The following is a 25089-nucleotide window of genomic DNA, read 5'->3' on the forward strand; positions in this document are numbered from 1 at the left end:
ATCAATCCTTATCACCCAGTAGACAAGAATCCTACAATTTTGAAATTATTGCGACACAAGTTTGGCGCTTTACTTAGAAACTTCTCGGTCTCTTGTAATTTTTGGCACCAGTCAGTGCAAGTGTCTGCGACCGTTTCTGTTACATGTGCGAGAAACATCATCAAATCTTCGTCTGTTTCCTTACACCCGCCTCTACTCATTTCAAGTCCGATTCCATTTTTTTACCAGCTCAGAAAACCGCGTTGTCTTATCGAAACATATATTTATATATGGTACATACATAAACATAAAAGATCTATACATTTTTACAAAATTCCCCGACTTAAACACTCAGCAACTAGAACTAGACAGGATACTGACTAGAGTTTGTAAACACCATATGTTTTTCATTGGTTTAACGTCTAAATCCTGATTGTTTAAAAAAATATATAATATTTTAAATTAATATCAACAACATCCACGGCGAGGTATATACTGCGTCATAAACCGGCTAGATATTTTTATGGTTAATTCCCCAAGCGCTCTCATTTAGAGTGGACGCTAGAAATTAGCTCCCTCCTCTTGTAGACTGGGCCTGGAGCCGTCCCTGACTGGGCAAGATTCTGCTCTATCTTACTGGGCGCAGCCTCCAGCGTTTCTGAGTCCGGAATATGTCTAGTTGGGTGTCTGGAATCAGTGTATCTCCTTTTGGTGTACTTCTTTTTATCCCTCTCACTGTTCGCGGTCGAACTCGGGCTGGAAGGAGCTGCAGCTGCAGAAGCCTGCCCCATTTTGGGCTTCGCCTCATCATGAATTATCCGCTCAAAGTCCGCAGTTTTCGACTTCAGCACCGCATTTCCAATGCTGGTAATGCTCGGAGTGAACCTTGGCTCTCTTTCTGGAAACGACGATGCACTGGAACTCTTAAGGATCTCCGATCCAGTCCCATACATGGCCTTTAGGTCACGAACTTTCTGGATGGTCTGAGGACTGGGCCCTTGGGCGAAGGACACTTTCTGGATAATCGGAGCCTCTTTCATCATACTACGGTCTTTTGGTGCCGGTTTCAGCACATTCACATCATCAGGGATGTAGTTGACTGAAGTGTGCACACTATCAGGTGACGTAGGCGGGCTGCTGGTCCAGCTAGGAGGCGAGGAGAAGTGCCCATGGTCTGCTATGCTTGAAGATACTGATGTTGGTGTATTTTGGAGTGGTGAAGAGTAGGTGGTTGGTGCAGAAGACCCCACAGCTGAGTCATAACCTTGACCTGAAACAACGATTGACTTAAAGAGTTTGAAGACATGGGCTAACTGACTGCAACGTTACCTAGAGACAACGACCCTGTGACTGGCTGAATATTGGAAGTTATCGATGAATCACTTCCAACCGAGGTGTTTCGTCTCCTCTGAGGAAGCACTGATCCTTTAATCACTCCGATCGTCATGTGATGTCTTCCGTTTTCCACTTCTTCTATATAAGGAATGTCATCATCTGCAATTTCAGGTGCGTTTTTGATTGAAGCATCCATCTTCAGTGCGTTGTGCGGGTGCTTACCAACATTATAGGAAATTCCGGCTTGAACAGGGATGGTCAGACTGGCGGTAAGAACGCCAGTATTATCAAGGACATAAGGGCTGGATTTGCGTCTTTGGTGCAGATCAGCATCGGACATCCTGAGCACTCTGTTAACGTCCTCAGTATGGGCAGAACTGGTACTTTCCAAAGACGAAGATCTTCCCTTGTACGCATCTTCATCTCTTGGCGAACTGCGGATTCTCGATAGAAGGCCGTCTTCGTACTTCTCGCGCTTCCGTCTCAGGCTGCGCTCTCGAATTTTGTCCTTGTGCCTGCAAAGGAATATACCGGAATATACAGGGTGTCCTATAGATAATCACACAAAACAGAATGGCGAATTCTTGGGGAGAAAATATTAATTTTTGCTTGGTGCAATGCCACCATTTATAATTGTAGGTTTTTTAACTTTGACTACCGTTTCCATTAAATTTGGGAGATTGTTAAGCTCCCGATATTTGGGGCCCAGGTGGCCAAAATTGTAAACAGCTGCTTTGATGGTTAGTATGTCTTTAGACGAATTATTCAATAAATCATTGGAAAATGGCGAGCTTCCAAACACTATAGAGGGAGAAAATATTTCATTATCCCTGCATTCAAAGGAGAAAACTGGGCAAACACAGACCGTGAAAAAGGGAATGTAGTAATTTATTAAGTTGCCTTTTTTGCTCAGGCCTTAGCAGCAGCTCATGAACGGCGAAAACCTTCATTTATTGCCGTCCCCAAAAATACCTTTTTCTGGAGAATAAAACACACTTAACCTCCCTTGAGAAGAAACTTGAGATTCCAGAAATTCACACCTCAAACTAAAGTGCTCAACTAATTGAACGTTGCACAGCCAAATGCGCCCCAACTTTCGAACTGGATAAATTCTGATCGCTTCAAACGATTTGGATTCTGTTTGAAGCGTTATTGAGCCCCGTTCTTTCTGTTAGTCGATGATTTGATAAAAATTAAGCATGTCGTTTTTTGGGTCCCAACCCCAAAAGTTTAAAGATAACCAAAATAACTCCAGATAGATAGCCAAAATAAAAAAACGTTGTTTTGTCCAACTCAGAGTATGAGGGGCTTTCACTAATTTTGCAACGTTTCATTTGCCACCCTGTACAAAATTTATCTGAAGCACAAATTTTTTGCAAAAACTGGCCCTAATGGAAAACGAATCGCACTAAATAACGCTTCAAACCGAAAGCAAAGCGCTCTCAGAAATCAGAATTTGTCCAGATCCAAAGTTAGTCGAAATGTGTCCGGGTGTATCTACTTAGCAGCAGTTTAGTCTCTTCAATCAATCCGGCCCAGGGGTTCTGGGCAGGCTAAATATCACCCTTTCCATAATTTAGGGCCAGGAAACCACTCAAAACTAGTTAAGAAAATTTTCCAATTTTACCTCACTCTCATGCCAACATTGGGGCCTCCAGTGGCGGCCGTTTCATGCAAGAACTCCTCCCGCGAGTACGTTTTCTTTGGTTCAGATTTGATATCGAATGCGTATTCGGTTGAGACTTCTGAGGTGGGATGCGTTGGGGTCCAAGGAGCTGAATTTGGCTCAGAATCCAGTTCATCCACTGACCTAGAAAACGCGACTTGTTAGGAAACTCGCCTAGAAAAGCCTCATTTTAGGCGTACTCATCTGCGGCCGCTACAGCGTCTTTTTTGGTCAGGATCTGTTCGAGAGCTTCCGGATAGGAGTCAGTCATGTGCAAGTAAATTTCATCAACCAGATCAGCAGGGAGGGCGAAAATGTTTTTGCAGTGGTCGATGAGAGTCCGCACCACATTGATGACATCAATGCGATCTTCTGATCGGTCTGGTACGTCTTTCGAGCCCGGTTTGATGCAGTGGAGGATATTTGGAGCGAATACTGTGGCCAAGTTGTTGGAGTCCATTTTGTTGCCAACCAGCTCTTCGCCTGGCAAAGAGAACAAAGCTAGTTAATTGAGTTGGTTTTTCAGAAAACGCTTCTTGTACCAAGTGCGTTTTTTCGATCATTGGCGTTTTCAGCCACACGAGCCAGGAAACTGAGCAATGCGTACAAAGTGTCGCGGTTTGCAGCTGGTAACAGTTGCACCAAGTGTTGCAGGGCTTCCAGCTGAAGTCTTCTATTTCTTATCCCTGAAATCATGGTTGTTTCCTGTTTGAACTGATTAGACTGTTTGCAACAGCTCACTTACTCTGTGTCTGGATAAAGGCATGATAAAGATCTCTGCATAAAAGTGGATCGGGCAACTCCCGGAGGTACTCCTTGAGTAAATTGGCTACATCATGAGGACATTGGCTGTCGTCAATGGTGGTCTCTTTGCCGCTATCGAAATCCTCCCGCAACTGTAATTTATTGCATTTTCGGATACATTTTTTTGATTTCCATCGGTTTTCCTCACCTGCCGCAGCCGTTTCTTCGACGCACTGACTCTGAAAATCCCAAAAGTGTGCAGCCCGTGTTGCTCCAAATGCCTTATGCACTCGCTCAGGATATTTGGGACTAATACCGATTCATCGTCGTTGATTGCTCCCGGAATATCCGCAGCAGATGAACAGGAAAGGGCGTCCAGAAGTCCTGGCACTGAACCGACTATTCGCTCCCGGCCCATTAGACTTTCGCATGAGCCAGTCTGCAAGCAATTTGAACAAAAAAAATTGAAAAAAATAAGAAACACCAACGCAGGATCGTGTTTATATCGATGACGTGCGAAACGATTCAAAATGCGAGATTTGACATAGCCAGGGTAAAAATATCGTCAAGGTATTAACCTCGGTTATAATTGTTATGTCTTTCGTATTTTTAGACGCATTATAGCAGACATATCGGCCTCATAAAACCTGTTAAAACTCTAAGGGGAAACGCAACAGATGGACCAATAAAACTAACTATATCGCCTAGAAAACATTCGTTTTTCGTTTTCAAACATATTCCCATTTCTTTGATCAATCGGAACAATCGTTTTACCGAAATTTAATTGGACAGTTAACTATAGGATTTCGGGCGAAAAGTGGCTTGTTTTGCGTCATTGCATAAAAAATGCAATGTTTTGTATTTAATTCCGGAAACAACACATCTGAAGGAAAATTAACAGCACATGTTATTAAAAGTAAATGTGTGTAATCTGTAAGTAGATGACTGTAATGCTAAGAGATTCAAACGATTTTAATATACTTGTTAATATGTTTGTAATTTGTATTTTAGGATGTATATTTTAACAGAGCTCTTCTTTTAAACTAGTAACGACTGTGAACGTATATTTTAGACAAACTGATGATGGTGGAGAAAAGCACCGAAACGCATTTGTAACATTTTAAATGATAAACAATAAAATTGACTGGAACCCAAGAATTTCTTGTGAATTAAATTAAACGTAGAGTAATGACGGAATTCTAAGGAACCATTTTAGGCAGCGGAATGGAGCCACCCGCACTCGATGTAAGAAATTTTAGTTTACTTGCGTTGTGCATTTGGTTCCATTCGAGCAAGTGGTTCCCTCATAATTAATTTGAAAGTTTGCAATTTTTGGACGCGGTGTTTCATGTTTGGGCCGCGCTCTTCTGGAGCGAATTTCTCAGAAACCATTTGAGGCACCGGAATACGGCCATCAGAAGTCGATAGAGGAAGCCGCGACTTTCTTGCAGTGTGCATTTGGTTGCATGCAGTGGTTTGTTCACAATGAATTCTGGAAATTTACATTTTTTGGACATGAAATTGCGTTTATGCGCCATACTCTTCTGGCGAGAATGTATCAGGATCAATTACAGGCACTCGATTCTGGTCATCAGCAGTCGATAGAAGAAACTTCAGTTTTCTTGCGGTGTCCATTTGGTTCTATTCAAGCTTGTGGTTCCTTCATAATTAATTATTAAAATTGGCAATTTTTTGGCGCGTTTTTCGTTGCTGTGCCATTCCGTTCTGGAGTAGGCCTGGGTAACTCAGTGAATTTGAGTGAGTGAGTTGGCGCAGTGCTACGCAAATGGCTTAAAAATGCTGACAATCTTAAGGTATTTTCCGTGAAAAATTTTGAAATAAATTTTTAATCCTTCGTCGTTTTGTAAAAAGTTGTGAAATCCTTTTCCGGTTCGAATTTGGAACAAATTTTACAAAAACTTTTTTTAGTTTCGACTTCGGGACAAAAACGAAAATGAATTCCTACCATTTTTTTCCCGAAAACTATAAAGGTTTTCTCCAAAACCGATCACGAAACTAAAAGTCTTTAACTGAAAACGCGAAAAAAGCATTATTTTCTGATGATTCTCTCCTTTTATGACAATAATGGGGTGTTTTCAGCCAAAAATGACAAAATTAGGTTTGCCAGAAAATTAGGCTCATTCATCGGTTTGTAGGGAACTTTAGAAAACCCAATTCAGCTTCGAATTTGCCACCAAGAACCAAATAATTTTATTCAGTTTTTTGCCGAAAGTAATTAGGACTATCTTGAAAAAACGATCAGAGAGCAAAAGTTTTAAAAAAATTATTGGGAAAATTAGCCGCTCTCATCGCTCTGAGGATTTCTAAAGTTCTTTTAAATTTTCAGCTCATTCCAGTTTCAACAAAGTTTCTATATGCAATTCTTTCTACGAAAAAATCGCATTATTTTTTAGTTTTACTTAAAATACTGGCAATCTTCAGGTTCAAAAAAAGATCAATTTTATTGGAACACTCGCCTCCTTAAACGCTTTCCAAAAAGTTTTCCAAACATTTTTGCAGCTTCGGATTTTGGACAAAACCCTAATAATTATTTGTAGGTGTTTTTCAAAAAGCGAAAGTTCATAATCATTTATTTGGAAAACCCTTGGAAACTGGAGTTGTTCACTTTTAGGCCATTATTTCTAAACAACACTGTCTTTAAACAGGAAGCGTTTTTCGTAACGTTTTACTGTAAAATACTGGCAAACGGAATATTTCATCCAAAAAAATGAAGAGATCGATTTTACAAGAAAACTCGTCGATTTTCTTAGTCTTTTTTTAGTTGTTTCAGGAAAAGAAGTAAAAGGTTACTCAGAAAAATGTTGATGACCTTTGTTTAGATGTGGAATTTCCAGTCTCGGGTCTCGTAAAGCTTTAATAAATGTCTCATAACTCAATAACCGATGAGCTATAACTCGTTAACTCAAAGAGCGGCAACAACTCAATAGCGCAACTCAACACAGTGTTACCTCGGCCTATTCTGGAGCGCCTGTCGAAGAAACCACTTAAGACACCGGAATGCGACCATGAGTAGTCAACAGGGAAAATTTTCTTCAAATTCTTTCGGAAACTCAAAACATTTTATCGATATGATCTTGATGACTCAACAGATCCTTTTGGCCGTTACAGAACCAAACGATTTTGCCTTTTCACTTGCTTCCATCTTTTTAAAGGGATTTCTGAATACTTTTTATAGTAAAACACGGTTTTCAGCAAGAGCTTTTGAATAGAAATTTCCAGCAGTTTTTAATGTATAAACAGTTTGATGGTTCAAGGATAAATGCAAACTTTTTGCTTCCATTCCTCTAGAGGCTAGAAATTTTTCAGTTAAATTACTACGATATTTCATTTTTTAGCCAGTTTGGAGGCATGAGCTAGTCAAAAATTCGAAGCTTGCCTGGGGCGAAGCCTTGAACAAACTTGATTTAGATTTGACATAAAATTGGTTGTTCTCCAAACAGAGAGGATTTTTTCAAATCTTCTTCTGCTGCAATTTTAAAAGAATTTAAATGTAAATATTTGTAAATCTCAATCCAGGTGATGACTGATTTCGTCATGAATGTTGATCACTCCTGCATTTCCCAATCAGAATTATCTCAATCCCATTGGATTTACATTGACTCTTTCGATTCAGCTAAACGGTTTGACTTTTTGGCTTATCTCTTCCAATTTTGTTCAACTTCATCCGCTTAAAGAAGGCATTTTTTTCAGCCGCATCATTCATGCATATTCCTGTTAGATTCTCCCAATTTCTGTTTTTCAAAACGATCGACGATGCCCTAGATAAGTCGATTACACAATCCATTCTGAAAATATCGAACAAATTTTGTAAAAATAAACAGATTGTAAAATGGGATCCAGTGGAAACTTGACAGGTGGATCCAAGAATGACGTCAACTCGGCAGGATGGTGAAATTGTACCAAATCGATGACGTAAATGTGATGCAAACCAGAATAGAAGGAGTTTTCGAAGTAGGGGCGAGTTGATTCCTGAATTGGGACAATTGAAAGCTGATAATTTGTTTAATAAAAGAGAAGAAAGTGCAGAATCAATAAAAACGTTCAAGGAAAAAGTGGTAACAGAGAATAAGGTGTAAACAATTTGAACTGGCTTGAAAATAAGGCTCCCAGAAAGTGGGGCACATGTGGAAGCCTCAACTCATCACCTTGCTTGATCTCTCCAAAATCTGAGTTGTTTTGTTAAGTTCCTGCAACGTTTGCAGGGGGAGACCAGAAAAATTCCGCACTCATGATCTGACGACGTTGTTTTCGAGAACTTTGACCACTTGCAAAAACTCTCTGTTTTTCAGCGATTTCAAAATAAGCGCCGGCTTGGCCAGAGAACATTTGGACCACTATAAAATACTAATTAAATTTTTAAACGGACCACTGAAATTTCTACTCGTGTTTTTTCACAAAATAAATAAAACTTCCCATAATAGAAACGCGAATTATTTGCGAACCGATTTTTTTTCTCTCGCCCGACTTTCGACAGGAAGGAATAATATACGTTTTTGAAAGATCATTCGCGATTTATAGTCGACGATTTTTCAATATATTGAAAATATACAATGTATCCGAGAATAATTTACGGGATTCTGTGCGGTGGATTACAACAAATGCGTCCTACCTCGTCTCCTCTTGGTGAATCGATTAGCGAACTGAAACTGGCTCTGGATCCGTGCCGGGCCATGTTGCTTCTTTCTTCCATGGAACTCACCAAATCCGATCTGCCTGATCCTCTTAATCTATCATTTTCCACGCATTGGGTTAATGGAATGCCGAATACCAAATTAGCACTTGAATTGCCATCTGAAACATCAGCTTCGTTAATTTGTGTTTCAACTGAAACAAGCTGCATCTAGTTAATAAACTTTCCGCTAGACATTCAAGGAAAGTTAGGATAAATTTGTAAAAAATCGCGCATAATTTGGGAATAAAACAGTAATTTTCTAGTGAAATCATAGTCGTAAAAAGGTATTTAAAAGTGAGGCTTCCAGACGCCACCAAGCGGAATAATAGTCTCGCCAACATTTTATTGCCTATGACTGGATGCGCAAAAATGACAACTGTTTTAAATTTTTTGGCAACATAATCCAGAATGCGAATAAATAGGAATTTGCTGCCTTCTAGGAGAACACACAGTGCGAAATTTCCTTCATATACAAAGGGATAAAACTGGGTAAAAACGCGATCTTGCATGGTTTCAGCTAGCGCTGCAGCGCATTATTTTAGCCGGCCAATAAATTGGCTATAGCGTCAACTTTGATAATATCGCAAAAGTGAATTTAATGAAAACGATTCTAAAAATATCGCGCATAAAACAGCTCTCTAATAAAGTGTTATTTCCAATTTTTATTGGCATTGATATACGTATGTGTATTGTATTTTTAACCTTGTTCTTGCATCGATAAATACAATATTTTTCCAGTATTTTGCTGCAAACCCATATAGGTACATACAAATATAAGCAGACAAAACCAACTAACGAAAATAAAAATCTATTTTAGCCAAAGGAATTATTAAAAATGTATAAATACGCAAAAGTTGTGCAAAATTGCAATAAATGCTTGTATCTAACTAAAGCCTTTTTGCCCTTTACTCTATGCTGGATACGGAACAGCATTTCGATTCTTCGAAGTTTAGGACGTAATTTGCATGATATTTGCGAAACCCTTAAAGCAAGGTTCAATGGACGCTCCTTATTTAACCCTATTAAGAAATGTGAAAATCGGAACAAGTCGTCACCCCTACAAAGACCTCAAAAGGAAAAATAAATGCATTTTTAGCAGGAAATTGAGCTAAACTTTTTTTTTTAAGTGAATCCTAGCGCTCAAGAAATTTCGAGCTCATAAACGCAAAAAAACTGCAAAGAGAAGCGAAGAAAAGTGAACAGACGCGAAGCGAATCGAAGAGGAGCAGTAAGAAGGGTAGAGAAACAAACAAATGAGAAGTGAAACGAATAGAAGCAAAGATAAGCTAATGGAGACCAACGCAAGCTTTAAGAAAGAACAAACTTGAATTAGTTCTTGAATTATCTAGTCTCAATCATAGAGTTGAGCACAGTGGAAAAAGCCATTTCTTTCCAAGCTGCTCATCCACTCAAGCTTTTGCTTAACATTCTACTTCGCAACTGACACAAGATTTGTTAAAGAATAGAAGAAAACACACAATTTTTCAGTTCAGGCTGCAAACATTATTCCAATGTAGCAGTGATTTGCTACATTCATATCCGTTTTGCAGACTTGCAAAAGGCGTTTGACAATATCCAACACTCCAACACGAGAAGATGTTAAAAGAAGGTTCTTGAAGAAAAGAACCTAAACTGTACTAAACCAGCACTTAACCAATCATTGACTAATCAGCGAACAATTTGCATTGCAAAGATCAAGACTATTTTCAACCGTGCAAAATATTTTCGCATGTCGTACCTGTGAAAAGTCACATGTTGCTGCCGGTCACGTTTGACGAACCGATTATTTGACAGCTGGAATTCCAACGTAAAAATAAAAATAAACCGATCTGTGCGAAATTGCGCGCCAACGCGATGATGATCGGAAACTCAACGTGTCTGTCTCTTTTAACTTCAAGAAAAACTCTTCCGTTTCGGGAAACTAAAGCGCACTTTGACGAATAAATCAATGATCAGTTACCTTTTTCAACGTCCTTCCTTCCACTATCGAAGATTCCGGTAGTCAAAGCCTTCCGCTTCAGAAGATACGGCCTTCGTTTCTTCGTTGGGATTGCGCCAATGTTTTCTGCAAATCAAACCCAAAGTCATCAAACCTATTCATCTGAAAGGCTGCTTCGGCTCTTACCAGTGGGAACTTTCACACATACTCCTAAATTTAAGGCCTGCAGCTTTGCTATGGCCACTTTCTGAAGCACTTTTCTTTCCACTTCACTTAAATGCAACAAGTCGGTGTCTTGCAGAATCACCTGCCGTCCAGACAAACTGTTCCAAACGCAGCTGCCCTGCAATAAATTAATTCCGAAAAATCAGATGAAGAACCGAAATTTGAACAATACAAGCTGAGTCCGAGTAAATTCTGTTCGCATTTTTTTTGGAAAAGTGGACATAATAAAAAAGCGACAAATGTTCTATCGGGGCTGTGTGCTGAAAGAACCCTGTAAGAGTTTTTGAGTGTTCCATTTTAGGGTCATGTTTGAGAAGCTTTGCAAAACTTGGTTTGAGCAGCCGCTCAACTGTTTTTTGACTTGGTGAAAATCCCAAAAAGATTAGAAGCTTTGGCTTCAACGTGACATTTTTTAAATTGGCTAATGCAAGTGACCGAAATCGAAATTTTTTGCGTCACGTTCGAAAGCCTCTGAAAAATCAAACTCGCCCTGGACTTCAATGAAACTTTTTCTGAGCTTTCCTTTATTGGTTTGTTTCATAGTGGAACAACTTTGGACAGCAGCCATCTTTGGTTTGTTTTTAAAGGTGCTTCCTCTTAGGGTTATGTTTGAGARGTTCTAGAAAAATSARAATAGCACTRAATTTGRCRGAAGCTCCATTTCAGCATCAGTTCAAATGTTCCTTTGACATGGTGAAAATTTCAGTTCATCGGCAGCTTTGGTTTTAACGCGACATTTTTTCAATTGGCTAATGCAAGTGGCCAAAGCCGAAATTTTCTGCGTCACGTTCGAAAGCCTCTGAAAAATCAAACTTCAATGAAACTTTCTCTGAGCTTTCCTTTATTGGTTTGTTTGATAGTGGAACAATTTTGGGCAGCAGCCTTCTTTGGTTTGAAAGTCAGATTTTTTTCAATCTGACTATGTAAGACGTAAGTTTTTAAAGGTGCTTCCTCTTAGGGTTATGTTTGAGAAGTTCTAGAAAAATGAAAATAGCACTGAATTTGACGGAAGCTCCATTTCCTCCAATGCTCTTTTGACTTGGTACAAATCTCAGTTCATTAGCAGCTGTGGTTTCAACGTGACATTTTGTCGATTGGCTACTGCAAGTGTCCAAAATCGAAATTTTCTGCGTCACGTTCGAAAGCTTCTGAAAAATCAAATTTGTCCTGGATTTCAATGAAACTTTTTCTGAGCTTTTCTTTATTGGTTTGTTTTATAGGGAAAAAAATTTGGGTTGCAACCTTCTGTGGTTTGAAAGGAAGATTTTTTTCAATCTGACTATGTAAGTTTTTAAGGGTGCTTCCTTCTGGGGCTATATTTGAGAGGTTCGTAAAAATTCAAAATAGTACTGATTTTGGCAGAAGCTCCAATTCAGCATAAACTCAAATGTTCTGCTGACTTGCTCAAAATTTCACTTCATTGGCAGCCTTGGTTTCAACGTGAGACTTTTTTCAATTGGCTTCTGCAAGTTACCGAAATCGCTTATTTGCTGCATCACGTTCAAATCCCTCTGAAAAATTACAGTCACATTGGGTGTCCATGAAACTTTGTCTCAGTTTTCCTTTATATGCATGCTTTATAGCGGAAACATTTTGAATCGTAACTTTGTTTGGTCTGAGAGTGAGAATGTTTTCAATCAGACCATGTAAGTGTTTGTGACTGCGTTTTATTAGGGTCACATTTGAGGAGTGCTACTTGATCAAATGCTCAGGTTGGATCAAAGCACAGTTAATAACTTTTTTACTGTAATACACTCCTAAATCCGGCTGATGAGCTCTAATAGGTAAAAACAAAAACTTGCGCTTATGCCATTTTTATATTCGGTTTTATTAGCAAACTTTAAACAAATGTTTGGTTCTCTAGACATTTTAATCGTCCACACTGTTTAGAATTTGGAAAGTGCCCCAAAACACACTTTTCACAAAGCGTTAGTTTGCGACTTCAAAAAGACTATATGAAATGTCAAGACAACATTAATTTTAAAAAATCGCCAAACTCAATTCTCTCACATTCAAACTGTGAGAAACTCTAAAATAAAACAATCAAAAACATGCTTCTGTAAGGAAACAGACACAATTTAAAGCTGCATCTATTCAATACGCACAAAGTGTTGATCTAAATATAAAAGTTGTTCTCTTAAGTTTCCTTATTCTGAGAAACAAACCGTTTATTATTTGATTCAACGCGTTTAATTATTAACACTGGCCATCGTTGATATGGAAAATCGATAATACCCAATCCTGAAATAAACTGTAATTGGCTGCATGCATTACTTGAAACAAACGCACAAATTGATGGTGTTAAATTAGTGTTTTCTCGCTTATAATAATGTGTGGTTAATAGTGCTCGAATGGGAGCTTTGGTTGATTCTGAATCCATAATATTCTAGCACATTCGCAGTAACATGAATTTGCCATTTGCTTTCATCGCGTTGCGAATCTGTGGAATTTTTCATGTTTTTCAACTTTTCGAGCCATAATATCAGCCGATTTTCAACAGGTAATTCTTTGAAATGCGATTTTGTGGAAATATTTAGGCCTAGCTGCTGAGTGGCCAGAAATAGAATACTGAATGCCAGGCTTGATGCGAGTGAATTCATCAAGCAAAATCAAAAAATAGATAAAAATCGCGTTTAGTAATCAGTACAAAAGACTATTGTGAACTGCTGACAACAAGAAAAAATTCATGAGTAACTCGGATGGATCGGAACTGGATTATTAATAACTAGACTTTCATTACAGGCGTTTAATGTGTCTCAACAACCCACTACCCACGTTTGTCTGGCACTTTTTTTTTCATTAAAACAGTTGTAGTTTGGCCAAGGTTATTCTCTTGTAATTATTACATGCGTTTGATCAAATGGCTGTAAATTTTTTTATGGAAATGTCCCGGTCTTTCTCTGATTGGTTCTGATCTAGACATGCTCCCAAACTGAGCAAAGTCTAGTGACCAGGACTATTTGGTTTATTTCGAATGGAACTTTTTGTCAGAAATCTTTTTGCAACTCAGAATCAATTTTGCGCAAAAATACTCTTGGCTTTTCAGTTAAAGTTTACATCTGAAATAAATCTGAAAAGGGATCCTGTTTATGGATTTAAAGCAACATAATTGAAGGCGCTTTTGTCAAGATTAGAAAAAATAAGTTACTTTGCCCTTCACTTTGCAAATTGGTCTGGTCCAAACATTAAATTAGGCTTTTTAATCAATCTATCGATAAACCCGGCTTTCTTACCCGATTGGTCCAAGTACAGGGCGTTTGGGCAGGTCTGGTCTGACTCTTAGATCGTGACCGGAAAATCTTCTTTGCTACCATGCTGCCCTGTTGCATAACACTGGAGGACGACTTGCTTTTCTGCATAGCCGTGGCCGTTACTGCTGAAAATAAAAACAAATTATTGGCTTGAGCTGCGAAAAACTTGATCAAATGTTTCTCGCGTTTCGTGATTCGAACGCAGAAAATGTGTAAATCGTTTGATCAGCCGATGACTTTTTAAGCGAAAAATAGGCCTTATTTGGCAATCCATTGCATCAATGTACGTGTAATAAACACATTATTTAGGCTCAGCCTCAATAGTGCCATGAACCCACTTAATCATCTAAAGCAAAAAATCAATCAGAACAGAGGCTAAATTTTAAAAAAGTCAACTGAAAACTTCCAAGTTTCCCCTACAGCTTTCTTATCCAATGCATCCATTCTTCCCTTCCAAACAAAACATCCCCATACCTTCAATTTCATTTTTCCTCAACTGATTTACAAACCTTTTTCCTTATGCTCGTGCTTGCTACCATGCAGCAAGTGGCTTAAAAAGCCATGACTGCCCGATTTAACACTAGGAGGACTGCTCGGACTGCTCTTAACTCCATCTCGTTCAAAGACATCGATATCAATACTACTGCGAGCACTGGACACTCTGCTATCGTCCGAAATGTCGTAAACATCTGCCATTTTTAGGTCCCGATAAGTGAGAATCCATTCATCGTTGGTCTGGCAGCCCTTGTTCAAGCCATCATCATCCCCTGGCTTGGTTATTTCGCCCTTTGCCTTAATGTTGCGCAGATTCCTGTCGTAGTTGACTCGCTTGAACCCCACCGCTTTTTCAGAGTCCACGCTCTTCTTCCTGGCCATTCTCAGGTACCGTTTAATGGTGTCCGAGACGCTTTGAGAGACATCGTCATTGTCGACGCTGGATCTTCTTCTGATACCGTACTCCTTCTCCCGATTTTCCTCCTCTTCTTCTGCCTGTTTTTTCCTAAACTCCTTCTCGCATTCAGCAAGCACCCCTTCTGGCACTGGGTAGGTTTGCGTTCCCCAATCTCTATAAGTGATTTCTATGGTTTCAGCTTCGATCTCTATCAATGGAGGAGGATGCCTGGAGTAAAAGCCGTCACTTTTTTTGTCTCTAGAATATCCGCTGTATCCATCATATCTTCTGGAAGGCGAATCGAAGCCACTGCTGGAATATCCAGTGCCTCCTCTGCTGCCTCTGAAGCCCTTGGCCTTCCTCAGGTCGAAGTAGAGCTTTTCCAGCGCCTTTCTGTCTGTGAGCAAGTCAGAAATCACCTTGTCTCTGTTTGTGTAGTGTCCAAAGTATCTGGAGAGTGTATCAGTTAGAGTCCTTTGCACGCTGTCCCCTTGGAAACTCACATGGGGTTTATGCAAGGATTGGTGGCTGGAATATGGGGAAACATTGGGGGACAGATGGGCGTCCCCACTAGAACGCCCTGAGGGTGAGCTCGTGCGGCTTGAAGCCAAACTCAGATGCTTCTGCAGTCTCTTCACTAGTTCTTCGTAGTTAAAGTCCCCAGCTGCAGTCCTAGACGCGGAAGGAGTATCTGCTAGCTTCAAGTACTGTTCCAACATTGCGACTAGTTCGATTTCCTGCTGGGGTGGCGAAGATGCGGACGGAATAGTGCTTAACTCGTTGTCGTCTGTGGGAGTTGGGGTGCTCAAAAAGTCTTCGCGCATTTTCTTCAAGTCAAACTTGCCTTGATTTTTGGGCTCCAACAGCAAGTCCTTTGGACGCTCTGGTTTTAGAAAGTCAACTTCTGCCTCCGATATGGCCTTTCTGCAGCTGCCTCCTTTCCTAGAGGCACGCTTGCGTTTTTTCCTGAAGCCGATGGCTCCTGGATAGGAGTTTTTCCTCCAGAGCAGAAATTTGGGTTCTTTTCTGCAGAGCTCCTGGAAATGCGCCTCGATCTTCGGGATGTCCTCGACACAGTTTCGTGCCCCATCTGGGATGAGTTTCCGGCCAGCATCCGCCATGTACTTCCAAGTCTTCCTCGTCAATAGCCATCGTTCTTTCGGCTTCTTCTTTCTCACCGATCTTCCCATACTTAAGGAATACTCGGTGCTTTCAGTGGAGGCGCTGCGGCCGAAAGTTTTCCTTTTGGTGCTCCCTTTTTCCGCCATGATTATCTGAGCTTGAGCTTTATTTCAGCTGGTTAGTTCATGTTGTTTTGGGACTTTTGGCACGAGTGCAGTCGGAATGCATAAAACCCTCTCAATCTATGGGATCCAGTAGTAAATATGTCACCGCCGGTAACAAACAATTGGATGAAATAAAATGTGGATAAATGTTGGCAACAATTTTCGAACGAGAAAACGTGGGCTGTCTGGGAATTTTTTTAGTCGGCCAGCTGACAGAGCGTGGTAAGCTGAAGGTAAATAGATATGGCAGTTGCTGCTAACCCATTTTTTTCTTAGCTGTTTGCTGCTGTAGCCCTGTCCAATCTACTATCTAGTTGCTGCTGGAGTTTCCTTTTCAGCTGAAAGTTTTGAGTTGAAAAATGTCTTCTCAAAAAGCACCAAACTCCGTAAAATCGAGCACGAAACCGCACTGGTTCGCTAGCAGATGCACTTTTGAGGCACGCCGGTAACTGACAAGGTCGGTTTTTTTCAAAGTGAGTGAAAATTTGCACGGTCTACCCGCCGGACTGACTCAAAAAACTGCGAGACACCAACTTGGAAAAGTGGAATTACTTCGAAACAAAAATATCAGATTTTGGCAAGAGATACAGAGTAGTTTTCGCAATGTTTTTCAACGTAAAAATAGACGAGAAACTTTGTGCGGCTCAGTCTAGGGTGTATAACCGCCAAACCGAAGCGTATTTAAACCTAAATGCATTTTTATTTTATTTAAAAACAATTACAAAATATGTTCAGTTGATCTAACTGACGTTCGCTGGGTAGCTTTCCTTGGGGTGGAACTTTTCCTTTAAAAAGCCACAAAGTGCTACTTAAGAATATTTCTCTACGACTCCATGATGTGACTATTTACCTCAAACATCTCAACCAAGAACCGCTCGTTTTTTCGCTTTCGTTCGTTCATTTTCTATCTAAAAAAATTGTTTTTATTAAATCTTTTTTTGAGCAATTTTGCAAGAACAGTTTGTACAGTGTTTTAAAATATGGATTTCGCATGGAGTCTGCTGATTCCGAGCTCGCGTTGGCTGCATTAATCTAAGTATTATGCATCTTCAGAGTTCGACCCGATCAAACCATCTCCGAAAACGCAAGCCACTGGTGCTTTGGAAACATCAGGAATAAATTCATTTCCTCGACGGCTCAAAAGCCCCAAAAAACCTAACCAGATTTTTGAGGTTCCAGTTGTGAAAAATATGCATTTTAAATGAGCAAATCAACAAAAAAATGCAGTAATTCCCAGACCCAATATCGTATTATATAATTTTTCCGCAACAGCCGCCACACATGGTCAAGGATTTTTATTTTTGTCCCAAATATCGCCGATTTGAATTTTTCTGGATATTTTCTTTCATGTGAAACAGGCTTATCCATAAATTGGTTTCGTCTATCCCATCCGGCGTTAGCTTTAGCAGGTTGCAAATGTAAACAGTTTTGTTGGCAATCGATAAATAATTTTACATTGTCTTTATCGGTTTCACTCACTTCCACTGTTAGTTTAAACATGAATTAGCCGAAGGTGCGAAATGTACAATAAGAGATTCTTAAACGGCCCCATTAAGTGTTAAAAATAAAACTGTTTGGACCGAAATTTAAATTCCGATATAACCTTGATAATAGACTACAATAAATAATCAAGATTCTATTTTCGTATCAATAAGTAAACGTGGATGTTTAAAACGATCCAACTAATAAAGATTTATTATAGAGAAAATATATGAGTTGCCAGTACTAATTTCAAGTTTTATTCAAATCAGTTCAGTACTCATAATCGCTCAATAAGAGTTAGACCAAGCAGCTAGAAAGACTGGACAACCTGGAATGGGATTAATCTAGCTGCGTTTGTTAATGTTTGCGGAAACTTGCTTAAACATAATAAACCTGCCTGACATCAGGCAATATTTATATTTGGGCAATTAGGCAGGTGGTTGATTTAGTTGATACATCACAAAGCCTTCTCCAAAACTTTAGCTTCGCAAGTTTATGCTTCGTATGAATGAATGAATGAGGAAAGTTCTTCATCCGGTTATAGCAATTTTTTCAATTCAGATCCACCTTTTGTCATTGCTTTTTTCTCGGCTTCTTATTTTTATGCACCAGCTCTAATTTCTACATTTGTCTAAATTCTGAGAAGCACTAAAATGAGGACATTTTTTATATTCAGTTGGTTTTTCACATGAAACCCAGGCAATTTTCGGTATTTATATTTTGGTCGAGAGATTTAAGGAAATTATTCTGGCAACAACTGGATTGCTGAAATAGTTCATCTGAAATGTGCGTTAAGCAGTTGTTTGAACTCATTATTCCTCAAAGTTCTTCAGAAAATCCTTTAGGATTTTCCTGCTAAAGCCGAATTTGTGGAATCCTGCATAAAGTGCCTTTGGCACTTAAAAGCGCACATTTCCCAGAGGTTTTCTTTCTTGTTCCTAATTTACGGCTTTTTGCAAGTGCCGGAAAGTGAACCTTTTGGTACATTTATTTTCGACTAATGTTCCCCGCAATGACACCCAAGACTAGAGAGTTTAACCAAAAAAAAACGATATTTGGCCCTGGATTCTTAAACCTGTTGACTTTGGAAATTTTTCATTTGTCTCAAAACCATTTGGTTTAAAATCGATTGGGTTCAACACTACCAATCAGGCCTTCTAGTTTGCAAAATTCGTTGCTTTATCAAGCACTACGCGATTGCTTGGCCGAGGCGTAAACCTCGCTATAAATAGCGAAAGCAAAATATTATTTTTCATAAGACTCCGACATGTTTTGATTATAAAAAAGCAAAAGTATAAAATATTTCCTATGAAAAGTTTATGCTCGGGACTGTTGATACAGTCGGATATTTATCTTTATTTCGTTCGCTCCTCTGTCAAATCGAAATCGCCAACTAATTTCCAGACTTTTAACATGCACATGAGAGCTTTTCTTGTGCCAGCTAAACTAAATTCCATAACGGTTTTGAAAAAAATTGCTAAATTCAAACATCAACAAATTTATTTAGTTTTAATTAACGAAAGCCAATTTTTAATATTTGCAATAATTTTTTTATATTACGTAGTGAATTAGGTTTGATGTGTAACTGTGTGCAAACGTTCAATTTTAAACTAGCTTTAACTTATCTTTTTAAGTTAAGGCAAAAATCAGTTTCCTTCACAATTCTAATGAAATTGACATAACTTTTAGATTAACCTGTTTTCTACAGATGGGTAAAATTTAAAGTTGTTAGTACTTTGCAGTCAGCAGGTCGGGATTTTTAAATGAGTCCGTGTCATTGGGTTAATACATCCCTTTTTTCGGTCAGGATAGACTGAATTGAAAAAATCCGCATTCAGGGCGATTTTAATAACAATCTCCAAACTGTTAGAGAGAAGTGTTGTCCATAGATGGGCAAAATTTCAAGTTGCTCCTTGAGCGCGTTCGAAAGATACGAATTTTTAAAAGCACGCGTGTAAGTGTGTGACAATTTGCATTTTAGGCTCGCATAGACTTAAGTGGCAAAAATCGTCATTGACTAGGATTCCTATGAAATCCATACCAGTTGTAGATGGGCGTGTTGGCAATTGATGGGCAAATTTTAAACTTCTACATCCAACATCAACGGTATCAAAAGATAGACAGTCTTCAAAGAGCGCGTGTTATTGTGTGACAACTTTCATTTTTAGATCAGCATAGACTTAATTGGTAAAAATCAGAATTATTTACCATTCTAGTGGAATTCGTAAAAAATTTAGACTAAAGTTCTTGCTATGGATATTTCAATTCAATTTCAAGTTGCTCGTTTTAAAAGAGCGCGTGTAATTGAGTGAAACATGCATTTTTAGGCGACCATAGACGGTTGCCTAAAATCATCATTCACCACAATTCTAATGAAATGTGAAAAAAAAACAACTTTTCGACTGAGAATTTTTCTATAAACGGGTAAACTTTCAAGTTGAACCTCGAGCGTAATCGAAAGATGGGAATTTTTAAAAGAGTGCGTGTAATTGTATGATAACTTGCATTTTTAGATCACCATAGACTTAAATGGCAAAAATCAGGATTATGCACAATTTCAACAAAATTCACAGTCCTTTTAGGCTGAGATATCTTCTATAGGTAGGGAAAATTTCAAGTTGCTCTTTGATCGCGATCAAAAACCGCACATTTTCCAAAGAGCGCGTGTAATTGAGTGACAACTTTCACTTTTAGATCAGCACATACTTATCTGGAAAAAATCGGTGTTCTTCACAATTCGCACATCTTTTAGATTAATGTGCTTTCTATAGATGGAGAAAATTTCAAGTTGCAACTTCAGCTCAATCAGCAGATCGATATGTTTAAAAGAGCGTTTGTAATTGTATGATCTCTTGCGTTTTTACGGCAGCACAGACTTAATTGGTAAAAATCAGCATTCTTCACGATTCTAATGAAATTTGCACCACTTTTATACCGAGGTATTTTCTATGGAATCTTTAAAACCGCGTGTAATTATGTGGAAACATGCATTTTTAGGCCAACATAGACTTAGTTGCCTAAAATCATTATTCACCCACTATTCTAAGGAAATTCAAATGACTTTTAGATTGAAGTGTTTTCCATAAATGAGTAAAATTACAAGTTGCTCCTCGATTGTAATCGAAAGATGCGAATTTTTAATAGAGCCCGTGTAATTGTGTGAAAACATGCATTTTTGGACCGCATAGTCTTAGTTGCTTAAAATCAGCATTCACCACTATTCTAATGAAATTCACAAAACTTTTAGATTGAAGTGCTTTCTATAAACGGCAAAAAATTCAAGTCGCTCCTCGATTGTAATCGAAAGATGCGAATTTTTAATAGAGCGCGTGTAATTGTGTGAAAACATGCATTTTTGGACCGCATAGTCTTAGTTGCTTAAAATCAGCATTCACCACTATTCTAATGAAATTCACAAAGCTTTTAGATTGAAGTGTTTTCTATAAACGGAAAGAAAATCAAGTTGCTCGTCGATTGCAATCGAAAGATGGCAATTTTTAAACGAGCGCGTGTGATTGGGTGAAAACATGCATTTTGGCCTGCATAGTCGTAGTTGCCTAAAATCAGCACTCACCACTATTTTAATTAAATTCACACGCCTTTTAGATTGAAGTGTTTTCTATAAATGGAAAAAATCTCAAATTTCTGTTCAAACTTGTCCCTTTGGTACCATAGCAGAAATTCAAACACTTTTTGCTCCATAATAAATCAGTCAAAACCTACACGTCCAAAATTTGATTGCATTTAAAACTGCCCATAACTTTTTTATTTGGGCTCGATGTCCCGTAAACTCGCCAGTTAAATTGCTAATGAAATATGCCTAAACAATATCCAGACGCCGAATGTGCATGCTTCAAAGTGCCAATTTCAATTTTTTTTTATTAAGCGAAGCTACAGGGTGAACAAACTGCAAAAAATTATTTTATTCTGAAATTCATGGCGTTGTAAATAGATTTGTATTCGAGAAATGCATTTTGATTTTTGTGGGTTGACGTTTCGCACGCACGTGTGGCTTGCATCTTCAGATGTGGTTGCTGCAAATCACCAAGGAAATTGATATTGAGCAATTGCAATCAAAACTCTTGTAATGTGGAGTAATTGTATTCGAGTCCCGATCTGGAGCAAATCAAACAACCATCTAAGTAATGCTAAAAATACATGGCGAGTCTAAGAGACCTCGCTCAGATATAAACACGGGGTGCCAAGCGAGATGCTAAAATTAGCCCAGTTTATTAACTTTGTTGTAAAAATCCTCTTACGTCATAGTATGGCGAAAATAGCCGGCCAAGCCTTTTTATAAGACACGTTTCTGCGCCAACTAATGCGAGAAAGGGACTGATGATGAGATCATCGTTGCAGAACACTCGCGCATCTCATTCTTTGAAAAATTCGAACTCAAAATACAGAATTGATTTCGAATGCTCACGACTAGCAGGAAAATCAAGAACAGTCAAATCTGGCAAACTCGCTGGCCATGCAAGTGGAAGAAGCTCCTGAGTGTGTTTTGCTGCAAACAAAACTAGACTTTGATGATTTTTTTCAAGAACCACTGAAAATTTTACATTTCCAGAACTTCCTCCAATACCGCTCTGTTTCCCCAAAAATCCTCCCACATTTCGTTGAACGCAAACTGTTTGATATTGGTTGTCTCAAAGCACCAATGGGGGCACCACAAGTCAGCTCGATTTTCAATTTTGTTCAAAAATGTTCCTGGATCCTAACGAAGTTTCCGGCAGAGGTCAGGATCAGAATTACTTACTTATTCGAAGCGCAATTGCTGCTGATTTTATTTTTATAGATCACTGTTTCTGTTTGAGTTAATTATTTAACGGATGTATTCATAGGTGGCAGAAGTACGCTAGTTTCCAGTTTATAATTTTGATAATACCTACTGGAGAAGGAAAAATTTGCTGAGGTAATTGTTCCTCATTTTCTCCAAAAAACAACTGAGAAATTGAGAATTTTAGAGCAAAATTGGCCATTTTAAGTCTGGTTGGTTAATTTTTATTTTTTTTTAGCAAAATCAGTCGTTTTTGTCATTTCTATGGAAAAAAATGTTAAATGTCGCCATAGCAGTCTTCAGCAGTTCCAGACTATGACAAACCAAATTGAGTTCAGAACGATCACTTAAAAATCGCTCTCGTTTTGAGGCATGAACCGTTTTGGAGGACGAGCGTATTTATTGTTCTTTCATATAGTTAAATAATTGAAATTGTTTCAATCCAGTTTCTTTTATTGTTGATAATAGCTAAAATCGAGCGTGAACATGAGAATATACACAAAAAGTGATTAGTCTAAGAGTTAATTTTTAGAGAACCCGATGGAATCACATTTCACCCGCATAGAGAGACACTGAGATTTTTTTACGTACCGATTTCTGAACCCGGTATTTCAATATCCGAATGGGTTCTTCAGACGCGACTTTCGAAGAACGATATGAAAAAATTAATATCCGCTCAAAAATGTTTAAAGTTCCAGAGTTAATTCTGAAGGAATTGGATTTTCGAATGGAAAAATATGTATGCTGCATGTGAACTGATGGTTTCTATGTCGATTTCTGAGACGCTTATTCCGAGACCTGAAATGGTTGTTCTGAAGCAGGCTTTAGAAGCAAGTGGTGCAAGAGTGCCACATCGCAAGAAATTGTCCAAAGTTCAAGATTTTCTTGTGAAGAAAGTCGTTGCTCAAATACAGTCAAAATTAGCACCACATTTGCTCGGAAAGCTGCTGAATCGAATGAAGGAAGCGGCATACAGATATCTGCAGCAATGCTTCAGACACGTGATCCAGAAGCAAGAAATGCTGCAAAAATTAAAACAGCATAAAAATGTCTAAAGTTCCAGAATTAATTCTGAAGAAACCTACTACTCGAATGAAACGATTTTTAAACTGCATGTGAACTCATAGCTTCTGAGTGGATTTCTGGAACACTTATTCCGGGATCTGAAATAGTTCTTCTGAAGCAAGGTTTAGAAGCACATGGCACAAGAGGGCAACATCGGAAGAAATTCAGGATTTTATTGTGAAGAAAGTAGCTGCTCGAATGAAATCAAAATCAACACCACATTTTCACGGAAGGTTTTTGAATCGAATGGCGGAAGACGCATCCCGATATATGCAGCACTCCTTCAGAAGCGCGCTGCAGAAGCACATGCTGCAAATATGGAAACCGCATAAAAAATGTCTAAAGTTCCAGAATCAATGCTGCACCTACTGCTCGAATGAAACGATTTTTAAATCGCATGTGAACTCATAGTTTTTGGGTGGATTTCTGAAACATCGATTCAGGAATCCGAAATGGTTCCGCTGAAGCTGGCTTTAGAAGCATGTGGTGTAAGGGTGCTACATTTACAAAATAATGTCCAAAGTTTAGGAATTTATTGTGAAGAAAGTCGCTGCTCAAATTAATTAAAAAACAGTACCACATTTTAACGGAAAGTTCCTGAATGGAACGGAAGAAGACATATCCAGATATCTGCAGCAGTCCTTCAGAAGCGTGCTGCAGAAACACATGTTGCAAAAATGAAAACCGCATAAAAATGTCTAAAGTTCCAGAATTAATTCTGAAGAAACCTACTACTCGAATGAAACCATTTTTAAACCGCATGTGAACTCATAGTTTGGGTCATTTTCTGAAACATATATTTCGGGATCCGAAATGGTTCCGATGGAGCAGGCTTTAGAAACATGTGTTGCAAGGGTGCAACATTCGCAAAAAAATGTCCAAAGTTTAGGAATTTATTGTGAAGACAGCCGCTCCTCAAATTAATTAAAAACAACACCACATTTTTACGAACGATTTTTAAACCGCATGTGAACTCAGAGTTTCTCAGTCGATTTCTGAAACATTTATTCCGGGATCCGAAATGGTTCCACGGAAGCATTTAGCATAAACTCATGTGGTGCATGAGTCCAACATTTACAAAAAATTGTTCAAAGTTAAAATTAAATTAAAGATTTGTAAAACTTAATTAATGATTAAGACCACATATGCACTGAAGGATCCTAAATCGAATAAACAAAGACGCATTCCGATATGTGCAGCGATCCTCCAGACCCGCGCTGCAAAAGCACATGATGCAAAAATGAAAATCCACAGGAAAAAGTCTAATGTTCAAGAACTAATTCTGGAGGAACCCGCTGAATGCTCGAATTGGACCCCATATACAACACATATCCCCTGAAGGTTCCTGAGTCGATTTGTCATTGCAATGCTGATATCTGGAGTGGTTTTTCATGGGCGAGCCTTAAGAAATAATGGTGCAAAAATTAAAACACGCCTAAAAAATAGGATTTTTCTGGATGGTATTTTCTCCAATTTTTTTGCAAAATATCTTCAGCAAGCCTTTCGCGATTTGAGTTGACTTCTGATCATTCCGTCAATTATTTTGCTCGGCATTTGAGGCATAAACCGGCTGTTCTTCTTGAGGGAGCGTGCTAAAGAAAATACTTCAAATCTTTCTGTTTTAAAGGGCACCCTTTTAGATACCAAAGAATTGGAGAATCGCTCTAATAACACGGAATGTCCCAAGTTGTATTCTGTCCTTGATAAGGGATTTTCAGTTCAATTTCTTTGCACAAAATCAGTTTTTAGCAA

General features: G+C 38.7%; 1 protein-coding gene and 1 long non-coding RNA gene across 3 annotated transcripts; one reads left to right on the forward strand and one right to left on the reverse strand.

Annotated features, from left to right (window-relative positions):
* Positions 1-412: 412 nt before the first annotated feature.
* Positions 413-16299, reverse strand: LOC109534927. Of its 2 annotated transcripts, none has more exons than XM_048661170.1 (13): positions 14342-16299; positions 13815-13954; positions 10543-10699; positions 10378-10482; positions 8355-8536; positions 3933-4163; positions 3726-3876; positions 3523-3666; positions 3181-3463; positions 2942-3124; positions 1537-1829; positions 1309-1473; positions 413-1249 (listed from the first exon to the last, which is right to left on the reverse strand). In XM_048661170.1, exons 1-13 carry the CDS (start codon positions 15990-15992, stop codon positions 525-527), a joined length of 4410 nt encoding a protein of 1469 aa, XP_048517127.1. In that variant the 5' UTR covers positions 15993-16299; the 3' UTR covers positions 413-524. The 2 variants fall into 2 exon arrangements, with proteins under 2 accessions (XP_048517127.1, XP_048517120.1); XM_048661163.1 differs by having other exon boundaries at positions 13815-13957.
* LOC125502584 lies at positions 16167-17739 on the forward strand. Its single transcript, XR_007280356.1, has 2 exons — positions 16167-16232; positions 16287-17739. It is a non-coding gene; the product is annotated as an uncharacterized LOC125502584 (long non-coding RNA).
* Positions 17740-25089: the final 7350 nt, after the last annotated feature.

The sequence above is a fragment of the Dendroctonus ponderosae genome, unplaced genomic scaffold (genome assembly GCF_020466585.1).
Source record: "Dendroctonus ponderosae isolate FM_Combo_2020 unplaced genomic scaffold, Dpon_F_20191213v2 Dpon_F_20191213_1, whole genome shotgun sequence".
Taxonomy (NCBI): domain Eukaryota; kingdom Metazoa; phylum Arthropoda; class Insecta; order Coleoptera; family Curculionidae; genus Dendroctonus; species Dendroctonus ponderosae.

Excerpts from the sequence above, each read along its gene's own strand:
- LOC109534927 (XM_048661163.1), bottom strand. The coding sequence starts at position 15,992 with ATGGCGGAAAAAGGGAGCACCAAAAGGAAAACTTTCGGCCGCAGCGCC. Across the intron at positions 10,700-13,814 it reads CCTGTACTTGGACCAATCGG|GGCAGCTGCGTTTGGAACAG; the intron begins GTAAGAAAGCCG and ends AATTTATTGCAG. Across the intron at positions 3,125-3,180 it reads GCTGTAGCGGCCGCAGATGA|GTCAGTGGATGAACTGGATT; the intron begins GTACGCCTAAAA and ends CGCGTTTTCTAG.